This window comes from Leishmania infantum, chromosome 27 (genome assembly GCF_000002875.2).
Source record: "Leishmania infantum JPCM5 genome chromosome 27".
Classification (NCBI taxonomy): Eukaryota; Euglenozoa; class Kinetoplastea; order Trypanosomatida; family Trypanosomatidae; genus Leishmania; species Leishmania infantum.
The window spans coordinates 527,092-551,660 of NC_009411.2; the positions used below are offsets into that span (position 1 = coordinate 527,092).

The 24,569-nt window shown below is 53.8% G+C and overlaps 9 protein-coding genes across 9 annotated transcripts; 7 read left to right on the forward strand and 2 right to left on the reverse strand.

Annotated features, from left to right (window-relative positions):
• Window positions 1–429: 429 nt before the first annotated feature.
• Window positions 430–2,019, reverse strand: LINJ_27_1150 (putative T-complex protein 1, beta subunit; the record flags this gene model as incomplete). Its single annotated transcript, XM_001466322.1, has 1 exon — window positions 430–2,019. The coding sequence occupies one exon, from the start codon at window positions 2,017–2,019 to the stop codon at window positions 430–432; it is 1,590 nt and encodes a 529-aa protein (XP_001466359.1).
• A 724-nt stretch (window positions 2,020–2,743) lies between these two features.
• On the reverse strand, window positions 2,744–4,576 carry LINJ_27_1160 (putative cation transporter; the record flags this gene model as incomplete). Its single annotated transcript, XM_001466323.1, has 1 exon — window positions 2,744–4,576. One exon carries the CDS (start codon window positions 4,574–4,576, stop codon window positions 2,744–2,746), a length of 1,833 nt encoding a protein of 610 aa, XP_001466360.1.
• Window positions 4,577–6,287: 1,711 nt separating this feature from the next.
• LINJ_27_1170 (putative cysteine peptidase, Clan CA, family C19) lies at window positions 6,288–8,015 on the forward strand (the record flags this gene model as incomplete). The annotated part of the gene is made up of 1 exon (XM_001466324.1): window positions 6,288–8,015. The coding sequence occupies one exon, from the start codon at window positions 6,288–6,290 to the stop codon at window positions 8,013–8,015; it is 1,728 nt and encodes a 575-aa protein (XP_001466361.1).
• Window positions 8,016–8,587: 572 nt separating this feature from the next.
• On the forward strand, window positions 8,588–9,916 carry LINJ_27_1180 (conserved hypothetical protein; the record flags this gene model as incomplete). Its single annotated transcript, XM_001466325.1, has 1 exon — window positions 8,588–9,916. One exon carries the CDS (start codon window positions 8,588–8,590, stop codon window positions 9,914–9,916), a length of 1,329 nt encoding a protein of 442 aa, XP_001466362.1.
• A 700-nt stretch (window positions 9,917–10,616) lies between these two features.
• On the forward strand, window positions 10,617–11,294 carry LINJ_27_1190 (conserved hypothetical protein; the record flags this gene model as incomplete). The annotated part of the gene is made up of 1 exon (XM_001466326.1): window positions 10,617–11,294. The coding sequence occupies one exon, from the start codon at window positions 10,617–10,619 to the stop codon at window positions 11,292–11,294; it is 678 nt and encodes a 225-aa protein (XP_001466363.1).
• Window positions 11,295–11,916: 622 nt separating this feature from the next.
• On the forward strand, window positions 11,917–13,107 carry LINJ_27_1200 (conserved hypothetical protein; the record flags this gene model as incomplete). The annotated part of the gene is made up of 1 exon (XM_001466327.1): window positions 11,917–13,107. The coding sequence occupies one exon, from the start codon at window positions 11,917–11,919 to the stop codon at window positions 13,105–13,107; it is 1,191 nt and encodes a 396-aa protein (XP_001466364.1).
• Window positions 13,108–14,324: 1,217 nt separating this feature from the next.
• LINJ_27_1210 (conserved hypothetical protein) lies at window positions 14,325–14,816 on the forward strand (the record flags this gene model as incomplete). The annotated part of the gene is made up of 1 exon (XM_001466328.1): window positions 14,325–14,816. One exon carries the CDS (start codon window positions 14,325–14,327, stop codon window positions 14,814–14,816), a length of 492 nt encoding a protein of 163 aa, XP_001466365.1.
• Window positions 14,817–16,695: 1,879 nt separating this feature from the next.
• On the forward strand, window positions 16,696–18,285 carry LINJ_27_1220 (conserved hypothetical protein; the record flags this gene model as incomplete). Its single annotated transcript, XM_001466329.1, has 1 exon — window positions 16,696–18,285. The coding sequence occupies one exon, from the start codon at window positions 16,696–16,698 to the stop codon at window positions 18,283–18,285; it is 1,590 nt and encodes a 529-aa protein (XP_001466366.1).
• Window positions 18,286–21,501: 3,216 nt separating this feature from the next.
• Window positions 21,502–23,580, forward strand: LINJ_27_1230 (putative arginyl-tRNA synthetase; the record flags this gene model as incomplete). The annotated part of the gene is made up of 1 exon (XM_001466330.1): window positions 21,502–23,580. The coding sequence occupies one exon, from the start codon at window positions 21,502–21,504 to the stop codon at window positions 23,578–23,580; it is 2,079 nt and encodes a 692-aa protein (XP_001466367.1).
• Window positions 23,581–24,569: the final 989 nt, after the last annotated feature.

A 24,569-nucleotide genomic window follows, 5' to 3' on the forward strand; every position in this document is an offset into this window, starting at 1 on the left:
ACACTGGCCATCACAAACTCACAAAGAAAGTGGAAAAATAAACGACGGTCACGCCCAAGCTTCCAATTCTTTCACTTGAACCACCTTTGCTGCGAGCCACCACAACACTGCTGCATCACACCTCATCCCTCGTTTGTCTCCACTCTCTCACTGAGCGTTCAACTTTCGCGCTGAAAGAGTAAACAGGACCGACGCCTGCCGGTATGAAGCATGAAGGATTGCCTTTTTAAGGGTTTCCCGGTGGGGAGCCAGTTTCTATATCGGAGGGGTGGACAGAAGACGACGCTGAACCTTGCTTTCGGCCCGCCTCGGAGCAGCGGTTCGATGACTCGCACCATTGCCTACAGAGGTGAGAACAAAGCTTTCAAAAGCCTATTCCGGTTTCGCAGTGCTCTTGCGCCGCTGCTTTCACTCGAAGGTCGGCATCCATCACTGAGTGCGCTGACGCGGCACGGCGCGGAGTACATCATCCACACGCAAGATCATCTCAGCCGCCTCCGAGGCATACGCCACAACAGAGCTCTTCACTTTGTAGGACTCGGTAATCCCAAGTGTCTTCACGTCAGCAATGTCACCACGAATAACATCAATGCCGTGCGATTTGTGCCCCTGGTAGTGCTCCGCTTGGAGGCGCGTGACAAGATCATTGCTATCAAGGCCGGCATTGTCTGCGATGATAGCAGGAAGGGTGCGAAGGGCAGCAGCAAACGCCATCATCGCCAGCTGCTTCTTCCCCGCGACCGCCTTGGCCTTCTCCTCCACCGCGTTTGCCATGAGGAACTCGGAGCAGCCGGCACCGAGCACCGTACGCGTCTCTTTCACGGTCTCCGAGATAACGCACACCGCATCATGGATGGAGCGCTCCGCCTCATCAAGAATGTGGCGCGACGCGCCGCGCAGCACAATCGTGCACGCCTCGCCCTTAGGAAGTCCAGAGAAGCGGATCACAGTGCCCTCGCCAATCATGATCTCGTCGATCCTCTCAGCGAAACCGTACTGCACGTTCGAGGTGTCCTCGAAGGTCGAGACAACGTCCGCGCCGAGAGCCTTCGCGAGGCGCTCAATGCCATCGAAATCGGCATGCTCGATGGCCATGATACCGTGCTGTGCAAAGATTTCCTCCGGATAGTTGTAGATAAGCTGACGGTTGATGAAGCAGTTGATGTTGTGCTTAATGATCTTCATACACTTGGACTTCATTTTTGCCTTTTCAGACGCCTCCACCTCGGCGAGCTGAGAAACGCTCTCAACGTTCACCTTCGCACCAAAAATCTTGATCTTATCGGTGTCCATGGGGGTGTTCGCTACAAGAATCTTGGCATTCTCCAGGCGGCGGGGCTGGCCAATGCCAATCTTCTTGTCCAGCAGGAACCCAGGCTCGAGATAGCTGTCGCGGAGCGTACCACCAAGCTTCTTCATGATATTAATCATCTCAAGGTTGCCGCTGCCCTTCAGACGAAGAACCGCGTCGACGCAGAGCTTTGCGAAGTGGTCTGACTCCACAGTAATGATCTTGGAGCTGAGGGTAGTCTTGGCGATGCGGATGAGATCTTCGTAGAAGAGCTTCTCGTCCGCGCCGTGATCCTCGGCGGACTCCGCCAGAGCCTTCTGTGCGGCGTCGGTAGCCATGCGGTAACCCTCAATGATAGTCTGAGGATGAATGGACTGATCCAGCAGCTTTTCAGCGTTGCGCAAGAGCTCGCCAGCAAACACCGTGACGCTAGTCGTACCGTCGCCCACTTCATCATCCTGTGTCTTACTCATATCAATCAGAATCTTGGCAGCCGGGTTGTCCATAAACAGAGATTTGAGGATTGTCGCGCCGTCATTGGTGACACGCACGGACTGAGTTCGATCCGTTCCTTGAAGAATCTTATCCATCCCCTTCGGGCCCAAAGTTGTCTTCACAATGTCAGCCACTGAGACGGCACCCATGATGTTCATGAGGCGTGCACGTTCGCCTTTCTCCTCCGAGGCGCCCTGGCGCAGCACCTGCGAAGCCTGGTTAGCAAAGAACATTTTTTCTCAGTCTGCAGAATAGTACAAAGCTAGATTGAAAGCTGTCGTCTTTGCGAGGTGTAAGTTGAATATCGTCTTGTGCGGTAAATAATAATAATAAGCAAAGGGATATGCTTTCAAAAGGAATATATTTTACATTATTAGTTGCAAGGTTAGATATTCAAGAGAAGTGGAATAGGCACAGAGAGGTAATGAAAGCACTCTAGAGCAGAAAATGGACTCGCTGATCCTGGAAATGGTTTGCATAGAGCAGGCATTTATGCCAAATGACACAGCTGTGCGAGACCTATAAGAGGCGTGTTCGTCACGGCAGCAAGCCCTAGGCTATTTTATACTCTATCACGGCTTTGTAGGGAGACCTCTTTTTTTTGTCACGGTAGTGAAAAAAAAAATGCTGATAAGGACAAGACATAAATCATTTTTTTTTGCGGGTGTGTGCGTGTGGGTGTGTGTAAAATGAAAATCCAACGGTCAAAAAAAAAGGTGGCAATAACAGAGGTCGCAAACAAATCTGTAATCTCCTCGTTTTCCCCCCTCTGCTTTTCTTTCCGAGCATTTTCAAAGCACATAAAACATATGACATGAGCCAGTCACATATCTCGGGGGAGAGCAAAAATAATCATTTTAAATAGAGCGCACAGTAAAATGCTAACAAGAACAAAAGGGGAAAACAATACGCAGCCTCATACTGGGAAATAAAGTAACGCTTAAAAAGTCAACTGCGTTACTCCAGGTGCAACACAAAACTAACATTATGAACATCTAAATGGTGCATCATATGAGCCGTTACTGTTTCCGTAATCTTTTTTCGCGCGCTTGTGTACTCGGTACTATTGCGTAGTTTGCCTGCCACAGTACAAATTGTGAGTTCACGCGGAGGAGTCGAGTGTATCCATAGCTTTGGAGATTCGACATCTTGCAACAAAGATGTAGCAAGTAAAGCTTCGCGTAATTTATCGCAATAGTTGCTTTCATGATTCGGTGCAGATAGCAGAAGAACTTTTCCCGTTTCCTCGAGCAGCGGAAACGCCGAGAGCAGAACTAGGATGGCGCTCATAGCGCTACAAATTGGATCCGCAATCCAGAGTCCAAACAGATAAATCAATATACTCGAAATAATTACACTAACACTACCTAGCAAATCCGCCAGAATATGTAGATAAACACCCCGCATGTTGTGGTCCACATGACCACTACCAGCTTCCCCGTGCGAATGCGAGTGACTATGACCATGCGAATCGTGAAAAAAGATAATGCCCACCACGTTCACGGCTAGCCCGATCACGGAAACAAGAAGCAAGTACGGTCCCTCGATTTCGGGCGGGTTCAGAAATCGCTGTATGGATTCAACCATCACATACAAAGCAATAAAAAGAAGAAGAATGCCATTTACAAATCCTCCGAAAACTTCGTATCGTCCGTAGCCGAAGGGATGCGTTTTTTCGTCTGGTAGCCACGACGCAGCGTGCGCCGCGTACAGTCCAATGATAATCGACGCTCCATCAAGCATCATATGAAATGAATCTAAAATCAGTCCGAGAGAATTCACTGCAAGACCGTAAATGAGCTCTAAAAGCATTATGCCAACAGTCAACAAAAGAAAAACAAAAAGCTTGCGCTCCCTTGAATTAGAGAGTAAGCTGACAATAATGCCGCTTTCCTCGCGGTGCTGCTTTGTCTTCAGCATCTGCGTTGGGCTAAGGGAGACACCACTCAGTGATGCTACAGACGAGTCTGCAAAAGTCAGACCTTTGTGCGCAGCAAAAATAAGACCGGCCGAGGTTAGCAAAGCAAGGCTTTCCCAGTCGTACACAGTAGGAAACACTTTTTCACCGCAAACTACTGATCCAGCTGACATACCAGCGGCCGCAGCCACAAAAGTGAAAGCGTTCCCCTGCAACGCCAGGCCTGCATTGACGCAGCCCGCCAAAACAATGCCGGAAACACAGAACACTAGTAACAGCAGCATTTCATTCTCGACTATCGGCTTGTGCTGCACAAGTGTTGCAATGAAACCCACAAGACTTAGACCACAAGCAGCAAAAAGAAAAGCTGTTTGATCAGCTTTTTTCACTACGTCTTTCGTGGAGAGAGAAATCGCACAAGCCGCGCAAAGAACCCCTAACGCTCCAAAGAGTATGAATGGGCGGGTTTCTTGGCCTGGATCGGATGTCAGAGCCAGGATGACGCAACTGAGAGCCGTACAAGCCATCTTTGCATTTCGCGAGCTTCTTCGCGTTCGAGCAATATGATCGGCGCCAGCGGCGCAGGCGCAGGCACACGCGAAACGTAAAGCGCCGAGTGTGGCCAGCCCGTAGGTGGCGCTTAGACAAAAAAGTGCACATGCCCCAGCAGAGAGCAAGCGGCTTTTGTGACGAGGAGTGTCACACACTGCTGCCTTCGACCGAAGGGCGCGTGGGAACCGCGCCAAGAAGGTCAGCAATGCCACAAAGGAGCTCAGCCACACGACGCTGGTGCCAGATAATCTCGCACAGTGGCTAGCAAAAACAAGACATGTGGAAGCCGTAAGAGTCAGGACTGCTGCGGGAATATGCATCTGGTGAATTTGAAGGTGATGCGCAGCTGTGCAACAAGGAAAGAGTTAGGGGGTCGAAAGAAGAATAGAGGCTGGGTGAAGCAGTGGAACTGTCCATTTGCGATTTCGAACGGCCGCGAGGGAGAGTTTTCGAGACTAGTAAGCAGCCATTGTATTCAATGGCCCCCCACGCGGGTGAAACAGTGAAACGGAAGAGCGACCCTATGAGAGGATTAGATGCCGAGTCCTCACGGCCAAAGCAGAACAACTGCTGCTCACGCATGCTATTTGAGGCTTCAGCGGAGTTCAGTCACTTTGCTGGACTTTATAATAGACGCAATGCAGAAAAAAAACAGAGCTCTGAGTGACGGTGCGGTTCCAAATAATGATAACACTGGGGAGCTGAATCCACACTCAAAGGGGCTCGGCCCGCAAACGAAATCAAGCTGGATACTCTTCTAAAGTGATAGTCGTACCCGATAGAGGGTTTCATCTGCCTTCCACGAGATTGCGGCGCGGCACACGCAAGACCACGGATCGCGGGGGGGGGGGGTAAAAGAGTAATAAGGGCCCAGGACGAGTGGACCGCTGCAGGAGTTCTAAGCATCGCATCAGCTGCAGAATGCGTTGACTTTGCGTAGTAGGCTGAGCATTCATCATGAAAAGCAAACCAATTCGCTCGGGTGAAGAGGAGGGAGACTTTCACGCGTCCTTGCACACGCACCGAAGTTTCACAGCTCCCTTCAGCTCTTTCTAAACGCTTCATTCAGCTGGCAAGAACTGCCACTAGCATCACCCAATTTCCAGAACCCCCTTGCACAACTGTTGGGTGGCACTGTGAACCGGCAAACATGTCGACCACAGCGCAAACACATCTCCCACGACATGTGCGGTGCTGAATGACTATCGTCCGACCTTTCATGCGCCGTTCAGTCAATCCAAGGAAGAGGATCTTCGAGTGGGTTTTGTGTCGCTCTGTTTCAAGTATATGCAAGGATGGCATGCGAACAGGGGACCCCCCAGAGTCGCATCACAAGGTCCAGTACCCCTACTCTGTGCGGGGAAGCCAAGCAGCCCCCACCCTATCCCCCTGCCAATGCCGAACCACTTCTAGTGGTGACAGGGTTCAAGCATCTACGGCGTGCGGGGAGTCAGAGCGTCGTATCGCTACTGATGCCGGCCGTCAAGCCCTAGATGGCGTTACGTTGGAGTAGCCTGCGACCGTGAATACGATTGTATCATACAATAGGCGAAGTGCGGGTGTGACTCGGACGTATCCTATCCGGCCCTCACTTCCCACTTGTGGGGAGCCTGCGCCGCCGCGGGAGGGAGGCACTAGGTGGCGAGCGGCACCTTGGGAGTGCTTGTGATGCGTAGTACAAACAAAAACATATTTATACGTGTTCCTCATTTAAGAGCAAGTCAAGAAAAAAACAAGAAAAAACAATAAAGATTTCATGGAAGAAAAATGGCGTATTTTTTCCCCTTTGACTTCGAGATTGTACGAAGCAGGCTAGTTGAGGTTTGGCTGCGGTTGGGAGAATTAGATTACCGGAGAGCGGCAGGGGGCGCCGTCATTTCTCCCTGTTCTGCAGAAACCATAATAGCTGACAGGCACTTCTCCTTTTCTCTTTGCTTAAAAGCCTCTTCGTCTCGTCCCCCCTCTGTTTCTGGTCTCTGTGTGATGTAATCGGAGTCGAAAAAAGGAGCTATATTTGTTCATGAAGCGGAAATGTTCAAGTTTGACTACAAGATATCCTACGACGAGTTTGTCAGAACAATCTACCATCATGCACGCCAGTACGAGATAAAAGTTTCCGATCCTTATAAGCAATGCGTCACTGTCAATGCGCTCATCACTAAAGCCAAGGACGAAGAGAGCAAACGAAACTACGCCAATGCGTACTACTACGTCAACAAGTGCCTTTTATTTTTCGATAAGGAAGAGAACCCGGTTGACTTCACGCAAAGAGATCCATCGACAAAGAGGGTCTTTGCTGAGGCTCTTGACCTCGAGGCTAAGTTGAAGCTGAAGGAACTACCGATCGAGTACAAGGCTATGATCGAAGAAATCGACCGTCGGGAGCCGGAACGCCGTCGCATCGTAGCCCAGCAGCTGGAGTCGGACAGCGGAGATGGTGACGGGAACAAGCAGCTTTCTAGGGCTGTAGACATGCACTTGACAAGACAGCAGCAACTGCTGTCTTCCGAGAACAGCAGCGTAGATGAGTTGTTGCAGCGACTTCGCTGGGCTTCGGTGCCTGGCACGAGGAACATTACCCTACGCACGGTCTCCAACGGCCCGCCTGCTCCTCCTCCAACGTACGACACCGTCTCCAGACCGGAACCGTCTCCAGCGCCAGTAAATCCCGTGACAGGCGACAGCCACGCTCTCCCTGCCTCAGCCTCACATAGAAGCTATACAACCTGTATCCTGAATCCTTCAAATGCCTCTCTGTCAGTGCGACGGAGGGGAATCGTAAATTTGGGTAACACATGCTACATGAATAGCGTGCTGCAGGTACTCAATTCCACGCCATTAGGCCAGTACTTTCTCACAGACGCCTATGTTTCCCACCTGCTTAATACAAAGGGAAAGCTGACTCGCTTGATCAACTCATTTAGCTTCGTTATCCGTGAGCTCAATCGTTCCGACTGCAAGTTTTCAGTGAGCGCGTCTCCGTTCAAGTCTGCTCTCGGAGACTACTACGAGGGGTTTCAAAACTCAAGCCAGCAGGATGCAAACGAGTTTCTACGTGTTGTGCTGGATGGCATTCACGGAGCACTGAATGTGAACGACAGTAATAGAATTGAGTTTCCTGAGATTGACAACTCTAAAGGCACCGATGACGAACTTGCTCGACGCTACTGGGGGCAGTACTATCAGAAGAATTCGTCCGTTATAGTTGACTACTGCGCGTTTCAAGAGCGAAGCGCGATTGTCTGCCCCTCCTGTTGCCACCAGTCACGTTCTTTCAATGTTTCTCTTAGCATTGAAATTCCTATTCCGCGGACCTCGTCAAAGGTTTCACTCGACGACTGCTTTGCCGCGTACTGCCGGGAGGAAATTCTTGACGATAGCTCGATGTACATGTGCCCTAACTGTCACCAGAAGGTGAACGCCCGAAAGCAACTGCTGTTTTATTCAGCACCACCAGTTCTATTTATTACTCTGAAGCGTTTCCGCTGTTACGGTGACTTCACCACCGCCTCAAAAGTCAACTCGAGCGTTTTCTTTAGTAAAACACTGAACATTGCCTCGTATATGTGCTCCAGCTTCTCGAAAACAAAGTACCATTTGGTGGGTATTATCAATCACCAAGGCAACATGTATGGAGGTCACTATACTGCAGATGCTGTTGGTGCTGATGGTGTGTGGTGCCACTTCAGCGATGAGCAGGTGACAAAAGCGGAAGTGGCAGATAATAATCTTGCCTATATTCTCTGCTACGTACGTTGATCGAACTTCCTCTTTCCCTAACGCTGAACACCTCTTTTTACCTTCCTTGTAATGCTGCGCAGGTGACATACTTTTTTGTTATTTGTTTGCTTTGCTTTCTGTTCTCCTTTTTGTCCCCTCTGAGTGTGGATATGTTTTTGCTGTTGCTGCTTTCATGAGATTCGGAGATTGTGGTTCCACTTTATCGGAGGTTATAGGCTTGTAAAGCGAGTCATCGTTCTCTGCATCTTAGCGACAGTGGGGTTTCAGTGATTAGTTGGGCACACACATTCACACACACACACAGGCGAAGAAAAGGTCTTTCTTGTCTGTGGCTATCTAGAAGCAGATTGCATATCTTACTGTTGAGGAAGAATGTGTCAGAACGAGCTTCACAATACGTGCAGCGTGTGGTGTTCTGTTGACCACATCTCTTTTACTTGGTAGCTGTGAGATGCACTGCGGTGGCGAGTTGCCGGTGTCTTCGGGGCGCCTTTCACTTTCCCCCTTCTTCTCCTTTTTCACTTCTTGTCACTGTATCAGGAGCACGCGAAAAAGAGTTCTGCTTCCCTTTTGGAGGGAGCTTACACAGAATGCAATCAAGGGTGTTTTATTTTCCTGGGAAGGAAAGCAAACCTGATTACGAACCTCGTATTTCCCGTCGCGTGAACGAGATACTTCGTCAATCTTCACCTCAAGCTCGCTCAAGAACTTCTTTGCAAAGTAACTGGCAACCGTATGCGCCTATTCTGAGCATTCACTCACAGTTGAGGCAAGAAGCCGAAAGCAGGAGCCCGTCTCGCGCAAATGTGAAGCATCCAATGCGCGCCTCCTCTGTTTCCTCTCTCACACCACACGGATCACAGGTGGTGTCGCCGTCACGACTTCGCTATGTAGGGGCTGAGTTGACGAAACGAGTGAGTCCAAGTGACCTCCTTCGTGGAGCGTCTGTGACAAAATTCCGTCAGCAAAGCTCTTCGCAGTGTATTTGGGACTCACCTAGGCATCCTAAAGCATCAAACACACTCCCAGTGAATAATGAATCGTTCAGCACAGTCCTACCATGTTCGCTTCATCCTCTGTTGCAGCAAGCGTTGCTGCTCATCGAGTCTGCGGAGTTCGAAGAACGGTTCGCATTTTGTCAGGAGGAGATGGACGCCTTTAATTCGATAATCACCGTACTCGGTGTGGCGAAGGAGGTCGAGGTTATTCGCCTTGCTGCCTTTGAAATGTTCCACATCGAAAGGGCGTCCCGACGCGCACTCAAGCGTCAAGAACGACATGAGCGGCAGATTCTCCGGCTTTGGTACTCCGAGAGCTATGAAGATGCTCTGCTCTCGGAGGAAGTGCGGGTAATTCGGCAACAATCTGAGGAATCAAGAAGCTTTTTTAGTAACTCGCTTTCGCGCTCGCGAAGCACTTCTCTGAAACAGCAATCACAGGATCTTTTCGACATGGCTGCGCCTCGGAATGGCTCTCCCTCGTCCAAAAAAGTGCCACGCTTACAAAAAAGGGACAAAATAGCTCATATGGCTTCGCTTTTGTTCTCTGCATCGAGAAGGCAGGGAGAAGGCATTCGAGGCTCTTCTCCCACGGACAACTGTGACGAAGTACTGCACAGCTCGCCTCGAGTGTTGTCGCCGATGCCATCAGAGCCGTATTTTTCACACACCATCGGCTCATCTCATTTGTCGCACAGATCTAGCGACTCGGTAAACGTTGCAGACAGACGTAGATATTATCGCGAGTACGGTGACCATTGTCGGAGGACACTTGAAAGCATGGAGGCTGACCTGGAAGATCGTATCGCCAGACAAGAAGCTTTACTGCTGCCCGCAAGACAGAGCTATCAAAGCAGCTCCCCCTTTTCTCTGATTAGACGGCAGGCTCCCCTGCTCCTGCCGAAGTCAGCAGAGGATTAAACTATGAAGCACAAACTTAGGAGTGGATGCCTGTGCTGTGCTCTTTGCCTTTTTTTGGTACGTCTCTGCGAGTAGGGCCCCTTTTTTCCTTGATGCTCAATCGCTTTCTTTTCCTTTTTCTTTCGCACCCATAATTGTGCTACTACTTTTACAGATGTCAGGCTAGTGCCCCTCTTTGAAGAGGTTTTCTGTTTTTTTTTCTCTGTGTGTGTTCTCTGCCCCTCGTCGTTTTATTGTGGCTCTGTACCTGGTGTGCGCGTTAAGGCAATTGGGCGCCCGCACCAGAGGCATAGGTGCACATATTTCGACACTGGCCAGCGATATTGCCAGCATGCATGCTACGCGGAGGAAAAAAAAACTTATCGAGGCCGTCTTCTTCGAGTTCAGTGAAAAGCAGTGGCCTTTGCTCGTTGACTATGTTTATCGGCATGCTACCCACTTCGCCTTCTCGTGGTTTAGTAGTGCAGAAGCAACGAGGCAGCGAAATGTCGACAAAGAAACGAAAAGAAACACAAAGCTTGATTGCTCTGTCAAGGACTATCCATCATGCTCCCGCATGAGGTACTCTCGGATGCCACAAGCAATGTACTCTGTCCTTCTCTTTCTTCAACCTCTCTCTCACAAGGTACACGGATAGTACCACTGAACGGGTTGTGCGCGGAAGGCAGAAGGAGAGGAGTAGAGGTGATAGTGTGTCAGTATGCGCCGCTGCTGCAAGCTTCAGGCGCTTCCAGGAGTGCTGAGTATTTTGTCGGACTTGGCGAAGCCTCGCACCTCAACTTCCTATCAGGAGCTTCTGCGCAACTCACACCTCCCCGCTCAGCCACTGCCTTTCCTTCCACCACCTCGATGGGCGGCGGAGCTGTCGCGGGTGCTTCACAGAACCTTCCCCGACGTGGTACAGCATCACCACACTCGTTTTTTGCAGGTGTTTGTGCACCCAAGTTTTACCACTGCCGCCGGCGTGTCTGGCACGATGCAACCGCTTGTCGCCATTGGCGAGTCGCTCTTGGAGCGGATTGGCGGCCTGTGGATACTGGCAACATTTGAGAGCACTCGACGTGAGGAGTATGCTTCCTTGCTTGCCTTGCTAACCAGCGACACGGCGCTGTGCCGAGTCCTGCGCGATCACTGGCGCTTGGAGCACATGGTGCTCACAGATGCCTCGGCTGACCTGTTTTCGCGTCAGCGCCTCAGCTCCACTAAAGGGCTCATGTGCTGGCTTTCTTCGCATGGGAGCGTGAATGGTGCACAGCCGCTTCCCGAACCATATGGCGCCGGCTGCGTCAAAGCGATGGTTGCCGCAGTGCTTTTAGCGCACGGCAACGACGCAGCAGAGCACTTTGTGAAGTCCGAGGTGCTTCCCTACGTCTTGTAACATCGATTAGGCGATGCCCCTGTCTTGGTTTTCTCACGCCAGTGACGCACCAGTGCAAACTGCAATAACTGCTATGGTTGTCGTCGGGTCATGCCTCCGAGCCTCTCCTGTCGTCGTGTTTCACTAAGAAGAAGCATAAGAGAGAAAACAAGCGGCGCCGCTAACACTGCTTTCCCCCTCCATGTGTGCTAGGAGGCCAAAAGTACCTCACGCAGCCCCACCCCTTGAAAACGTCGCCTTCATATCCTTTCGCTGAAGGGCTGTAACATGATTGGATGCAACTGACGAGGCGCTCGTGATATCCAAGCACCCTCTCGTGAACTTCTCCCTTGCCCACTGTTTGCAGACCCGCTGAGTACGGTCGAACAGGTCACATACGCGTGCCTGCTTTCACTCCTTCATAGGAAAAGAAACGTCTCGGCTGCTCTGCCTTCAGCCGTCCTTGCCTTTTGCTTCTTTCTCCCCCACCTATCGGTTTAAGTGGTCCCCCTTCCCCCATCTCCAGCCCTCGCCTCCCTAGATAAAAGAAAGCCGAGGGCGCAAGCCATCACAGCCTTGTCCCGCCACCGTGTGCTCGCGCGAGCGCCCTACCGCTCTGTTCGTGGTGAAACGCACAACCACCATGGTGGACTCCGCCACCGGGGAGGCTGACCCTGCCTTATCCTCCTCTCAGCTTATCCTTTTGGCGTACGAAGAGGAAGCGCCGCGGTGCAAACCGCCAGAGGAGTTACTTGCAGAGCGACTGCAAGCACTTAAGAGGTATAAGTACCCCATTCCTGAAGATCCCGAGAGCGACGCCTCTGGCGCTAAGGCTTATCTGGCGGTGTGCGCGGAGCTCGCCAAGGCGACCGGCGTGAAGGGTGCAACAAGTTCCATCGCGAAAGATCTGGCCGCTGAGAACGAGGTGCTAGACTTGTCGTACGCGGGGCTTGGTGTGAAGGGGTGCACAGCGCTGGCCGCCGCCCTTCGCGTCACCTCGGCAGTGCAATCACTGATTCTTGTCGGCAATTACATTACTCCGTCCGCGGCGCTGGAGTTGGTGCGCGCCATAAATGATGCACGCAACATCCAGTCTCTGAACCTGTCGAAGAATCAGATGGGCCGCGTGGAGGCGATGCGGAAGGGTGCACATCACCTGAACACCTTCTCCGGCGGCGCGGTGGTGAACGAGGTCCTTGCCCCTGGCAGCACACTGCGCTTTTTGGCCCTCTCAGATAACGATCTCGGTGACACCGACATCGCTGCCTTTGCGGATACCCTAGCCGAGAACATCACTCTGCAGGAGTTGGACTTGAGCTACAACCGCATCGGCTTTGTCGGGGCGACGGAGCTGGCCAAGGTGCTGTCCCGAAACAGCGACCTGCGCGTGCTAAACATCGAATGGAACCCCCTGCGAGCCGCAGGTGCGCAGCTCCTCTTGTCTGAAGGGCTGCTGCAGAACAACACCATCAAGCAATGCAACCTGAGCTCTTGTGGGCTGGATGATAAGTGCGGCCAACTGGTTGCTCGCGTGATATCGGAAAATGCCATCGAGGAAGTGATTATAGCCAACAACCGTATCGGCCGCGTGGGTGCTGAGGCCATCGCCCGAACCCTGCCGTCCACGTCTGCGTTGACCACACTGATCATGGATGGCAACCCCATCGGTGACACTGGAAGTGCAGTTCTGCTGGATGTGGCTTTGAGCGGCAGCGTTTCCACGCTTCGGGTGATAAGTTTGCAACACTGTTGCTGCAACGACCCCGCCATCCTCCGACGCGGGCAGGAGGCCTCCACTGCAACGCTCAAGATTCGCATTTCGGAGAGCGTGTAGCTGCCTTGCGCTTTTCCTGTTTGACTTGCTTCTCCCGCTTCGACGATATGCAGAGGCAGGCTTGCGCCAACTGTGAGTGTACACGTCTGTGTGCCTGTGTGCGTGCCTTTTCTCACCCCTCGTGGGGTGCGTTCGTTTGCAATGTACATTACCGTGCCTCATAAAAGTGACAGCTCAGCCTGCCTGCCTTCCACGGACAAGGTGCGCGCATGCACGGCATTAAGGAGGGGACGCGGGGGGAGGGCATCCTTCTCACCACCCCTTCCCCGCTTTCCCTCGTTTCAAAGTTCCTTCTCTCACGGACACTCAAAGAGAGGTGTGGGTGGCGTTGAACCGACAACCACTTAGAGAGCGATGCTCGCACTTGATTGGCGCAGCGAGGAGGGAAAAGACATCATCTTTGCTTCTTGCCCCACTGTACACGACGCGTTTGAGGCCAGCGGCGCAGTGTCCGTGCGTTACCCTTCCCCTCTAGCACTCATCTGTAAGTGAGAGGGGATCTGAGTATTCATACGTTCGCGCATGCACGCATCTACACGGTTCCGTCTTTGTCCCTCGCCTTGTGTTTGCTTTTGTTCAGGAGGTATCCACTACGCTTTCTCCTCCCTTCTCCAGTGTGCACCCTCCTCTGCACCCAGGCGCTGTCTCTGCTCATGCGGTAGGCGCTGTGTGTGGTTCTGCGTGAGCACATAACCCAGCTAGCTGCCAGCGCTACACTGTTGGAGTGCACAAGCACACCAATTTCCCCGACACCAAAGGACACATAAAAGCAAGAAGACGCCACACCTCTTTATTCTTGTGGTGCAAGAGGAACAGTGAGAGTACCGCCACTTTTTGGGCAGCCGGTGCACCCTCTAGCGGCCATCATGACTTCTTTACCTGTGAAGATGCAGCGGTATGAGGCGGCGCTCGCGAGCCCGGTGAATCAGTGTGGTGACCAGAATGGAACTGACCCTCCGTCGTCTCATCCAATATTGGTGCTCTCGCGAAATCGACCACACAGGCGTTGTCAACGACGACACCTATGTCACGACTAGGTGAGCGTATTCGCTGGTCACGGCTCCTCGTCGCTCGAGTGCTGCGGGGCAAGAGATGCGCTGCTGCTGCGCATCGATACACAATTCCTCGCTGACGTGTCACTGAACAAAGATAACGGTGCCGTGTTTTTCATTGAAATACCGAGCTGCTACTTGCCCGTGTTTCAGGAATGATGTTCGATGACACACGGCGCCCTCAATGCCGTTTCCGGCTTCCTGAGCACCATCTCCTCCCGCAGTGCACAGAGCCGGCGTACGCATCGACCGTGCATTCCGTATGTCCTGGTCGCGATGACGCACCATCTCCCTGAGATGGATATCTTGTTTGGTGGCGCTGTCACTCCCAGTGCGCTCACCATGAATGACGAGGGCGGCAAGTTCGTTGCCCAACGCGGCAGTGTTCAGATCCTCGTCGACGCCTTCCACTATGCCCATTGCATGGAGACTTCTAAAGAAAGGGCCGAAGAAGCAAAACAAAAACGTTGCAGCGCGGCTCGGTGCTGCCAGCGCGCACCCGGTCTCGACCACTGGAGGAGCAGACCGTTCTCTGCCGCGACGCTCAAAAGTGGTGTCGTGACGCGCTTCTCAAGGTGTGCCGCACGCGTTCGAATTCGGTGCAGGCTGCCCCGCAGCAGGCAGACTTCAACGCCTACGGACGCTGCCTCCATTTGAATGAGCTGAGGCGGGGTGTAATACTCGAGTAGAGGAACTAGAGAGCTGCTCTCTCCTGCTACCTGGTGCAGCTGTGAACACTTTTTCTCGTGCTCGGCGTGCATGTGTGTAGGCGGGAAAGGTGCTTGAGAAGGTGCAGGTGGATCAAGCTGGCACACCCACTCTCGCATCCTCCAACACGGCGTATATGGCGCTGTCTCGCCTCCCCACGTTGAGCCTCTATGCACTTCTTTCCGCCACGTGTGCAGTGGACAGAGTAGAGATGAATGACATACAAAGAGCGCTGGAAGGACCGATGGTCCTGCGCTCAAGGGGTACTCGCCAACGTCAACCATGTGCGCCAACTCGAGGGTGCAGGCGTCTCCTCTTTTACGGTGAGAAGAAAGGCGACACAGGTGCGCGTGTGTTCTGCACGAGGCTGCACACCTCCTGTTCCTCACTCCGGCCGCGCTCTTCGCTCTCTCCTTCCTCATTCTTTTTCGTTGTTGTTCAGCGTCGACCTGTTGAGCCACATTCTTCTTTCCCTGTTTTAGTGGTCACCGCTGTCTGTCTGTCTCTGTCTCTCCCTCCCTCTTAGACTGCTATCGTGCGTGTATGCGTCAACGAAGACCCGCCATGGATGAAAAGACGGCACGCACACGAAAGAAGAAACGGCAAAAAAAACGAAAATAAGGAACGCTCACACGCACATGTTCAATTCAAGAGAACTTGTGTGCAGCGGGGCACAAAGGCGGCCCGAAATGTATCGAAAAGGCTATTTGGCTGCCAGTTAGTTTTGTAGCGGTGAGCTCTGCATGAGGAAGCTCAGTGGGGTGAGCTGATCTGCCTCACCACACTCGCTCAGGGACAGACACCCCGATGTGGCTCGCCGCAAGCGTTATCGTGCGCTAGTCTCGTTCGATTTGTACGCATGGCGTTTTTCGATCTATTCGTACGCTCGCCATGAAAGTGTTGCGGATTTTATCTCCACCCGTTCTCTTTTCTTCATTTTTCGTTTTCGATTTCCGCTTTCCCTTGTTGCGCTCCTTCGCCCATCACATGCACATGTGCACAACAACAACACCACGCGTCGGCACCCTCCTTGGGCATCACCACTTGCCGCCGTCAAATCCCTGCTCGCTTGTGTCTCTCTGACCCACACCCACAGCCCACATCAAAGTCCCCGCTCTTTTTCGCTTTCCTTCCTTCCTTTTTTTGAGTGTTCACACTGCCTTAGGGAAAAGGTAACACATCAGCAAAAAGGAAACCCCTCCGACTCAACACTGCCGAAGAATTCAACCCCCTCCCCCTCCTCTTCTTCCCTTTCCACACGCACGCACCCAGGCATACACACACACACACACACACACACACACAGAGTCATTCACACTTGACACCTCACTAAGCTTTCCTGTTCTCCGTGCCCGTCTTTTACTTCCCGTGGTGCGGCTACCTCCCCCCTACCCCTCTCTCCGCCAAAGGAAGCCAGCAGCAAAGGCTACTGGACCACGACCGGCTCACTTACCGCCGCTGCCCACCTGTACCTTTTCTGTTTTCTCTGTCACCGTGGCACACGCCTACCCGCATCATCTTGTCTTCTCTTTCTGTTGTATTCACGCCAGCGAGGTTAGTCGACGTACACAACACTGTTCTCCCTTCCGCCCGTCCCCTCTCTCGTCATAAATCTTCGTTTCTCTCTCTGACGGTCAGCCTCTGTTGTAGAGACTCCGTTTACGTGAAGGCAAGTTTGGGATCGCCGCGCACCGTTCTCGTTCAAAAACGAGAAAAAAAATACTAGTCTCTCCTTTGTTTCTTCACATATCAACAACTTGTTGACACTTCTGACGCACAAACCTGCACACGCCCCCCCCCCCTTTGGAAGAGCCGTGAAGAACTCACGATGTCTCAACAGAATGCTGTCGAGGCCCTGCTGGCGCGCCTGCAGATGGGGGACACGATTCCCGCCTTTCAGTCCATGGGAGTGGACCGTATCGTATCTCTGCGCAAGATGTCAGAGGAGGCCTTGCGCCAGGCCGTCCCGGACCCTGAGCAGCGCCAGGCACTGATGGACGCTATCGAAAGCCGTGGCCACCTGCAATCGCGTCGCGCTGGCCCGCCGGCGGGCCAGCCGCACCCGCCTCGCAGTGCCGATGCTGACTTTGCCCGCAGCGGCAACGACGAGGGCCGCGGTGGTTATGCGCCGCGCGGTGACCGTGGTGGCCGCGTTGCCCGCGGTGGGCGCGGCGGTGGTCGTGGTGCCGGTGCGCCGAACGGCGACGACGCGGCTCGTGTGTGCCGCCACGTTTTCACGCCAGAGGGGTGCAAGTATGGCGACAAGTGCCGCTATAGCCACGACGAGAACGACCGCCGCCGAGCGCAGGAGGTACCGACGGGCAGCGGTATGGCGCAGCGCTCTCTGGAGCGCCCGCCACCGAATTTTAAGTTTTCGATCGAGGTCGAGATCCCGACAGAGCGCATCAAGTACCTCCTGGGCTCTCAGGGCAACAATATGAAGTTCATTAATGAAACGTGCGGCACTTACAACGAGCGCTTCGACCACGTGGACGAGAAGGAGGAGACATTCACGATCCGCATACTCGGCGGCAGCGAGGAGGCAGTCAACAAGGCTAAGGATATGCTGTTGCTGTCTGCCGGCGTGAAGCGCGAGGAGGAGAAGAAGGACCGCTTCCAGTACGCCGTGAACGAGCTGGACGCGAACACGCACGCCGCTCGCCTGTTCGCGGCCTGCAACACCAAGAACAAGGACACCACACGTCACTTGTCTGACTCCATCATGCGCAACATCGTCTCCAGCTTCCACTTTGTTCGCCCGCAGGAGGTGCGTCACTTCTACATGTACACTTCCAGTAGCGACAAGGACAAGCTCGAGATGGTGAGCAAGATTGTGTCCCAGCTAAAGGGCGTGCAGGCGATTCTCTTCTGCGACCAGAAGCGTGTGGAGGAGATGTGCAAGGGCTCGCAGCGTATCGCGCGCCACTTCAACGGTGTGGAGCCGCAGTTTGTGTACCGCCAACTGTCCAAGGAGGATCGCATGATGGCGCTGGAGAGGTTCAAGAAGGGTGTGGAGAACGAGAACGGCGTGCGCCAGCGTCTGCTGGTCACGAACGAGGATTACGCCAAGCTGGCTCGCAAGACCATCATTCCGTACGTGAATCTTGTCATCAACTTCTCCGTGCCGCGTGCTGAGGAGTACTACGTCCTGCAGTCGCAGGTCGCAGGCCGTCAGGGCACTATCGGTGCGTCATTCCTATGTGTTAGCAACTACGAAGAGGCCCTTTTCCGCGAGTTGGAGAAGAATATCCAGTTTGAGCGCTTCGAGGACGAGGAACACTTCCGCACAACGGCGGTGGAACTGTCGTACGACACGGCTGCGCAGCCTTTGACGCCGGAGGACGCTGATCCGCCGGCGGACTGGCGCGAACACCTGAACGATAAGAAGCCACGCCAGAACTTCGGCAAGCGTCGCTAGGCACGCGACAAGCACACACACACACACACACACACACATACACGCACGCACGCACGCACGAGAGCTAAAGGAAGGAGAAAGGATCAGAGAAAAGAAGGGGACCATCGCTGGCCTGGCAGCGACTTTCCTCGCACTGTCCTTTGTCAACACGCATATTACTCCTGCTCTTGCTGTGTGGCTCTTCGTAATGATGCGGTGCCTCTTCAGGTGACACTCGAAACGCGTAAAAGCAACGGCATGACGGACATTTTTGTTCTCCCTCGTCGTCATTTTCTTTCGTTTCACCCCTCCCGTTGTTTCTTATATATAAGGGAGCGTATGTGTGTGAGTCTCTGTATGTGCGTGCGTGCTTGTGTGTGTGTATGGGGCTGCTCTGGTCGCGTTCTGATTAGTGTGCGTCTTTTATGTCGAAGCTGTCTCAGGGGTGCAGAGGGTGGCGTGCGACACGGGCGAGGAGATGGGGGCGGCGTGGGATGGATGAGTGAGTGGGCTGGAAAAGAGGCGGCGCATCGAAGAGGGTGAGATGAAGAAGAGTGAACATGCGGAGAGGGCAGCGAAAACAAAGAATCAGCTGAACTCTGCGTGATGGCGACGGTGCCTCCTTCAGTTTCTCCACCGTCTCTCCCCTTTTCTTCTGGTCTCATTCCTCACCTCCCCGCTCTATCTTTGTAGCGCAGCAAGCCTTTGTGAGGCGTGACTCACAGGATAGAGCTAGGTGCTGCTAACCCTCCCCCGCTCCACCACCACCACCATAATCATGTCTCTCTCCCATCGCCCCTCGTCGCCTGCTCCTCCCTCCCCTCAGATGCACACCCGCATCCACACGCCAGGCCCCCGCCCGCCCTCCATCCCCTCCGTCTCCTTCCGTTTGTCTGTTCTTTCGTTCTGTTTCCTCGCTTGTCGTCTTGCTCTTCTTCTGCCTCTCACGTCTTTGGGTCTCCGGCGTCTCTGTCTTGTTTTTTCTCCTCCCCCTCTCCTTTTCTTGTTTCACGTGGTATGTGTCCGTGACCATGTTTCCTTTGTTTTCTTGTCTGTCTGTCTGTTGGTTGGTCGGTGTGTGTGCGTGTGGGTGGGTGTTTGTTTTTAAACGGCGTGCCCACCTCTCTCTCTCTGTTTTTGTGCTGTTTTGCGTCTCTGTGTTTTTCTGCAATGCGGTACGTGGTGGGTGCCGAAAAGTATACGAAGGCCAGACGATGTGTTTCGGATGGTGGCGATGAGGTTTGTGAACGCACACAACTGAAAAAAAAACACATGCACACACAAGGCAATGAGGCAAAGGCCGAAGGAATGACTAAGGACCAAAGTTGGATATTGGTGGTGCTGATGCGTGGGATGCGCTGTCTTTTTTTTGTTGTTGTTTGTTTTTCTTCTGTCTTTTTATGCCAAGGACGACAAGGTGCTCGCGAATGGTGTGGTGTAGACGAGGGTGCGCTTACATGTGCGCGTGTGTGCGTAGGTGGAGTATTCTCTTATACAGGAGTGCGTCTCGATGTGTGGGTAAGTATCTGGGTAGGTCTCCTCGTTGTAGTGAGAGGGTAGGTGAGGGATGAGACATTCAAAAGCGGAGGTGATGGGGGTGGATGTGGGGGTTAATGCAGGGAGGAGTGACCCACCCACAACAGTGAAGCACCAACGGAGAGCACAGGCTAGGAAGGCGGCGAGAGCTAAGGAGCGAGGCTTGCCGTAGAGGGGCAGCTCAATATTCCTCCATCACCATTTCACCACCACATCGCCGCCCAGGAGGGGTGACTATGCCGGCAGCAGAACAGCAGCACATGTACCATTCGTCGCAATCACGATACATATGTGCATCTGTGAGAACGACGTGGCTGCCGCCGGTGTTGGTGCTCGTCTCATTCTCTGCTTGTGCATCGATGTGGTTTTGAACTCCCTCTTTTCCCCTCCCCGCATGCCTCTCTTCTTGCTCTTTTTCTGCCATCTACCATTTGTGTGTGCGTGTGCGTAATCGCTTCACATTGTCGGATGGCTCTGTTCTCCTCTTTTTGTGGTGGTTCATCGTCGTCTCGATCTTTTTAGTGCCACACTCTCCTGTGTAAGTGCATCTGTTTTTTTTTCCCGGGTCGCATGTAGGCTATTAGACGGACACGAGAGTAGCTGCACACCTGCACGGCGCCGTAGCCTCCCTCACCATCCTTCCTCGTTTTCGCCATCTTGCACTTCCATTATCGATTTCCACGCAAGTGCGCACGAAAAGACCCCCGCACATGGATGCCATGGCGCACATACCACTTCCACCCCACCCCCTCCATATTTGTTTGCGTTGCCTGCCACGAACCGGTACGCACACCAACACAAGTGCACGCAGGCACAAACACGTAACACCGAGAAACACGAGCTGAGTTATTTTTCTTTCTATACTAATGAACTTGTAAGAAAGAAGAGAATGCCATCATTGGACAGTATTGCGTAGCAGAGGATTGCGGTACCGCCCGCCATCTCCCCCTCTGTTTAATCCCTTCGTCTTCGACGCTGCACTTCACACGCACGCGCACAACCCTCCACATGAGTAAACGCAGTCGAAAAGCGTCAGTGTGGCCACGCGATGCCTAGTAGCGCTCACATGTGAGAGTTATGGCATTCATGTCGACTTTGTTCGCCACCTCTCTCCGCGTCCGTGGATGCTTCCCCGTGGGGCACTCGCTAAGTTTCCCAAAGAGCGGTGAATGATGAAGGGGGCGGCGTGGAGGGAGGAGTAGCACGGGTGGCGGACATCAGTTGCGCCATGCGCAGATCAGGGGGAAAAGGCGAACTTTTCGTTCGTGCCTGCACCCTTCCTCTGGCTCCTCATTGCATCTCTATCCCGCTTCTCGTTATTATTCCACTTGCCGCCCCCTCCTCTTCCACTTTCCTCTAACATGAAAAACACACACACACACACTGACACTCATACACATTTGCTGGCTTGTCGCTCTTTTTTTATTGTTTTTCTCGCTCTACACGTGCGCCAATATCTGGCTTTCCCTTGCCCTTGCCCCTCGTCCCTTCCCCACATAATCGCTTGTCGCGTTGACACGGGTCTGTGAGTGAGTGCACGTCTGTGCCTACCTGTCCGCCTATACGCGTTTGGATGCTGTCGCTAGTGCCCAACACCCCATTTAACTCGACCCGCAAGCTGACAAACACACAAGAGGAGAACAAGCTCCTTACAACAAAATAAAAGCCACTGTTTGGAACCGTCAGCGTCTTTGCGTCATCATGTGCGCCGCTGCCGCTACCGTGAATGTGGAGCTGGCGCTGAAGGAGATTGTCAAGGCGACCATCGCCAAGGCCTTCCCGCTCGTCCCGGCCCAGGAGCCTCTCATCACCCTTGGCAAGGTGAGCGAGTATCAGTGCAACAATGCCATGGGGCTGGTGAAGGTGCTCTCTCAGCAGCAGCAGCCAATAAAGATGAGCCCGCAGATGGTCGGCGAGGAGCTCAAAAAGAACTTGGTCGGCAATGATATCATCGACGAGTTCGAACCCACGCCCAAGGGTTTCATTAATGTCAGCATCCGCAAGGAATGGGTGGCTAGGATGGTGAAGGAGGTGCTGAAACAGGGCATCCGCCCACCCGTCGTGACGAAGCAGCGCGTGCTCGTCGACTTTTCAGCGCCGAACATTGCCAAGGAGATGCATGTCGGACATCTGCGCTCCACCATCATCGGCGAGTCGATCAGCCGCCTGCTGGAGTTCTGCCAGCATGACGTTGCACGCATCAACCACATCGGCGACTGGGGTACGGCGTTTGGCATGCTCATTCTGTACATCAAGCGCAACTTCCCCGACTACACCACGAACCCGCCGGACATCTCTGACCTCACCGACTTCTACCGCGCGGCGAAGAAGTGCTTCGACGAGGACCAGGAGTTCAAGGAGAAGGCCCGCCTCGAGGTGGTGAAGCTGCAGGCGCTGGAGGAGGATTCTATCCAGGCGTGGAAGTACATCTGCGACGTGTCGCGCGAGGAGTTCGACAAGGTTTACACCCGCCTCGGCGCCACCATCGAGGAGCGCGGTGAGAGCTTCTACAACCCGCTTATTCCAAAGGTGCTCGATCTGCTGGAGGAGGCGGGACAGATCGAGGTGAGTGACGGCGCGAAGCTCATCGTCAGCAAGGAGGCGCGCAAACTGGATAGCCTCGATGCGCGTGACATGACAAAGCTGGCGAGTCAGCACCTCGCGCTCGTCTCGCGCGATGGTCCGTCGTACCACCCGAACCTGCTTGCCGCCATGAAGAAGGCTGGCATCTTGACCGGGACTGAGGGTGAGGAGTCGGTGGCGCTGTCGAAGAAGGAGGTGAAGCCGTGGAACAAGTTTGATATCCGCGTGGACCTGGACAAGCTGATGGCCCAGCTCGCACCCCTGTACAAGAAGCAGCTCGATCCTCTCTTCCTGGAGGTGTTCGAGGCTGCGGGGATTGTCAAGGGCGACAGCATCCTTGTCCCCCGTTTCTCCTTCCCGCTGATGGTGGTGAAAAGTGATGGCGGCTACACCTACGACACGACAGATGTCACGGCCACGTACCACCGCTTCGTCATCGAGAAGATGAACCGCGTCATCTACTGCACCGATTTGGGCCAGTACGAGCACTTCCGCATGTGCATGCAGACGGCAAAGGACATGGGCTGGATGGAACATGCCACATGGGACCACGCCGGCTTTGGCCTTGTGACGGGTGCAGATGGCAAGAAGATAAAGACGCGCTCGGGTGAGACGGTGAAGCTGAAGGACCTCATGGACGAGGCGGTGGAGCGGTCCCTTGCGATCCTGAAGGAGCGTGAGGCGGGCGAGCGCAGCCAAGGCCACTCGGAGGAAGAGATGCAGAAGCTTTCCAACATTATCGGCATTGGCGCCATCAAGTACTTCGATCTCAAGCAGACGCGTACTGGTGACTACGCCTTCAGCTACGACAAGATGCTGGACATGTCTGGAAACACAGCCGTGTTCCTTCTCTATCAGTACGCCCGCATCTGCTCTATCAAGCGCAAGGCCGGCATAGCGGATGAGGAGCTGCTCGAGATCACCGACATCTCTCTCGAGACCCCGCAGGAGAAGAGCCTCGCGCTGTGCGCGCTGCGCTTCCAGACGGTGATTCTCAAGACCGTTGAGGATCTCTTCCCGCACCACCTGGCCGACTTCGCGTACGAGCTCATGACAAACTTCTCCAACTTTTTCCAAAACTGCCGCGTCTTGGATGACCCGCTGCAGAACAGCCGCCTGTGCCTAGTCGAGCTTACCCGCATCACCCTCAAGAAGACATTGGAGCTGCTGAACATCGAGACGGCCGAGCGCATTTAGCGGATGCCTGGTGCTGCATGTGGGCGCTGTAGTCCAATCCCAGGCGTGAGGCTAGTGAGTACAAGAGAGAACGAGGAGAGGAGGCGGGCCAAGCACGGAGCCTCCAAAGGCTCATGAGAGCCTCAGGGTTTTTGTTTGGTTCCTCGGCGCCCGCCCCGCCCCTCACCCCCCCCACCCCCTCTTTCGTCTCAATCGCCTCTCGCATGTTTGTGCTTTCTTATTTTGCTCGTGCTCCGTGTTGCTCTCCGGGCGCACTCCTGGTGGGTTCTCTTCCCTTCGCGCCGTCGCTGATGCACAAGGGGAACCGGCAGCCCCCCCCCCCAGTGAGGTCGTTCAGCGACCCCCACCTTTTTGGCTGAAGGCAAATCTATGCGCGTATGCGCACGCATGTGTGTGCGTGTGTGTCGCTCATCTCACGGCGTGCGCTTGCGGGGCTACTCTCCTCTTCTGTTTGTATTTTTGAGGAGCGCACGGTGTAGTTCACTTCCGGCTGACAACCACGCTATCTGCCAATTTCGCTGGCGACTGTTTCGCGGTGTGTCGGCGAGTCACGGGGCAACGGGTCCTCTGCGCTTCTCTTTTGCCTCGCTCTCTCCTTCTCATTCTCCCACCAACACCACCCTGTTGTGAGTCGCGCAAGTGGGCTGGTCTCTTCTCTGCCTCCTGTGCCTCCTTTTGTGTTTGTGTGCATTATCCTTCGCTCGTGTGCCGCTACTGATAGCGCACAGATACGTTAGCGGAAGGTGTGCGTGTGCGTATGCGTTTGGATGTGTGTGTGTGTGTGCGTGTGTGTCTGCGCGCGTAAGTGTTCCTTAATGCGCTAATTGAACGACAAAGACTTCCAGACATTCACTCGAGTCTCACCTTCTCTGCATCGATGCAGGACTTTGTGGGCGCGATGAGGCTGCTCAAAAAAGCAGGTGTTCCCCTGTGTAAGAGAGAGACGTCACGTACCAGTGCGAATCACTGAGCGGTAGTGGGGGTGCGCC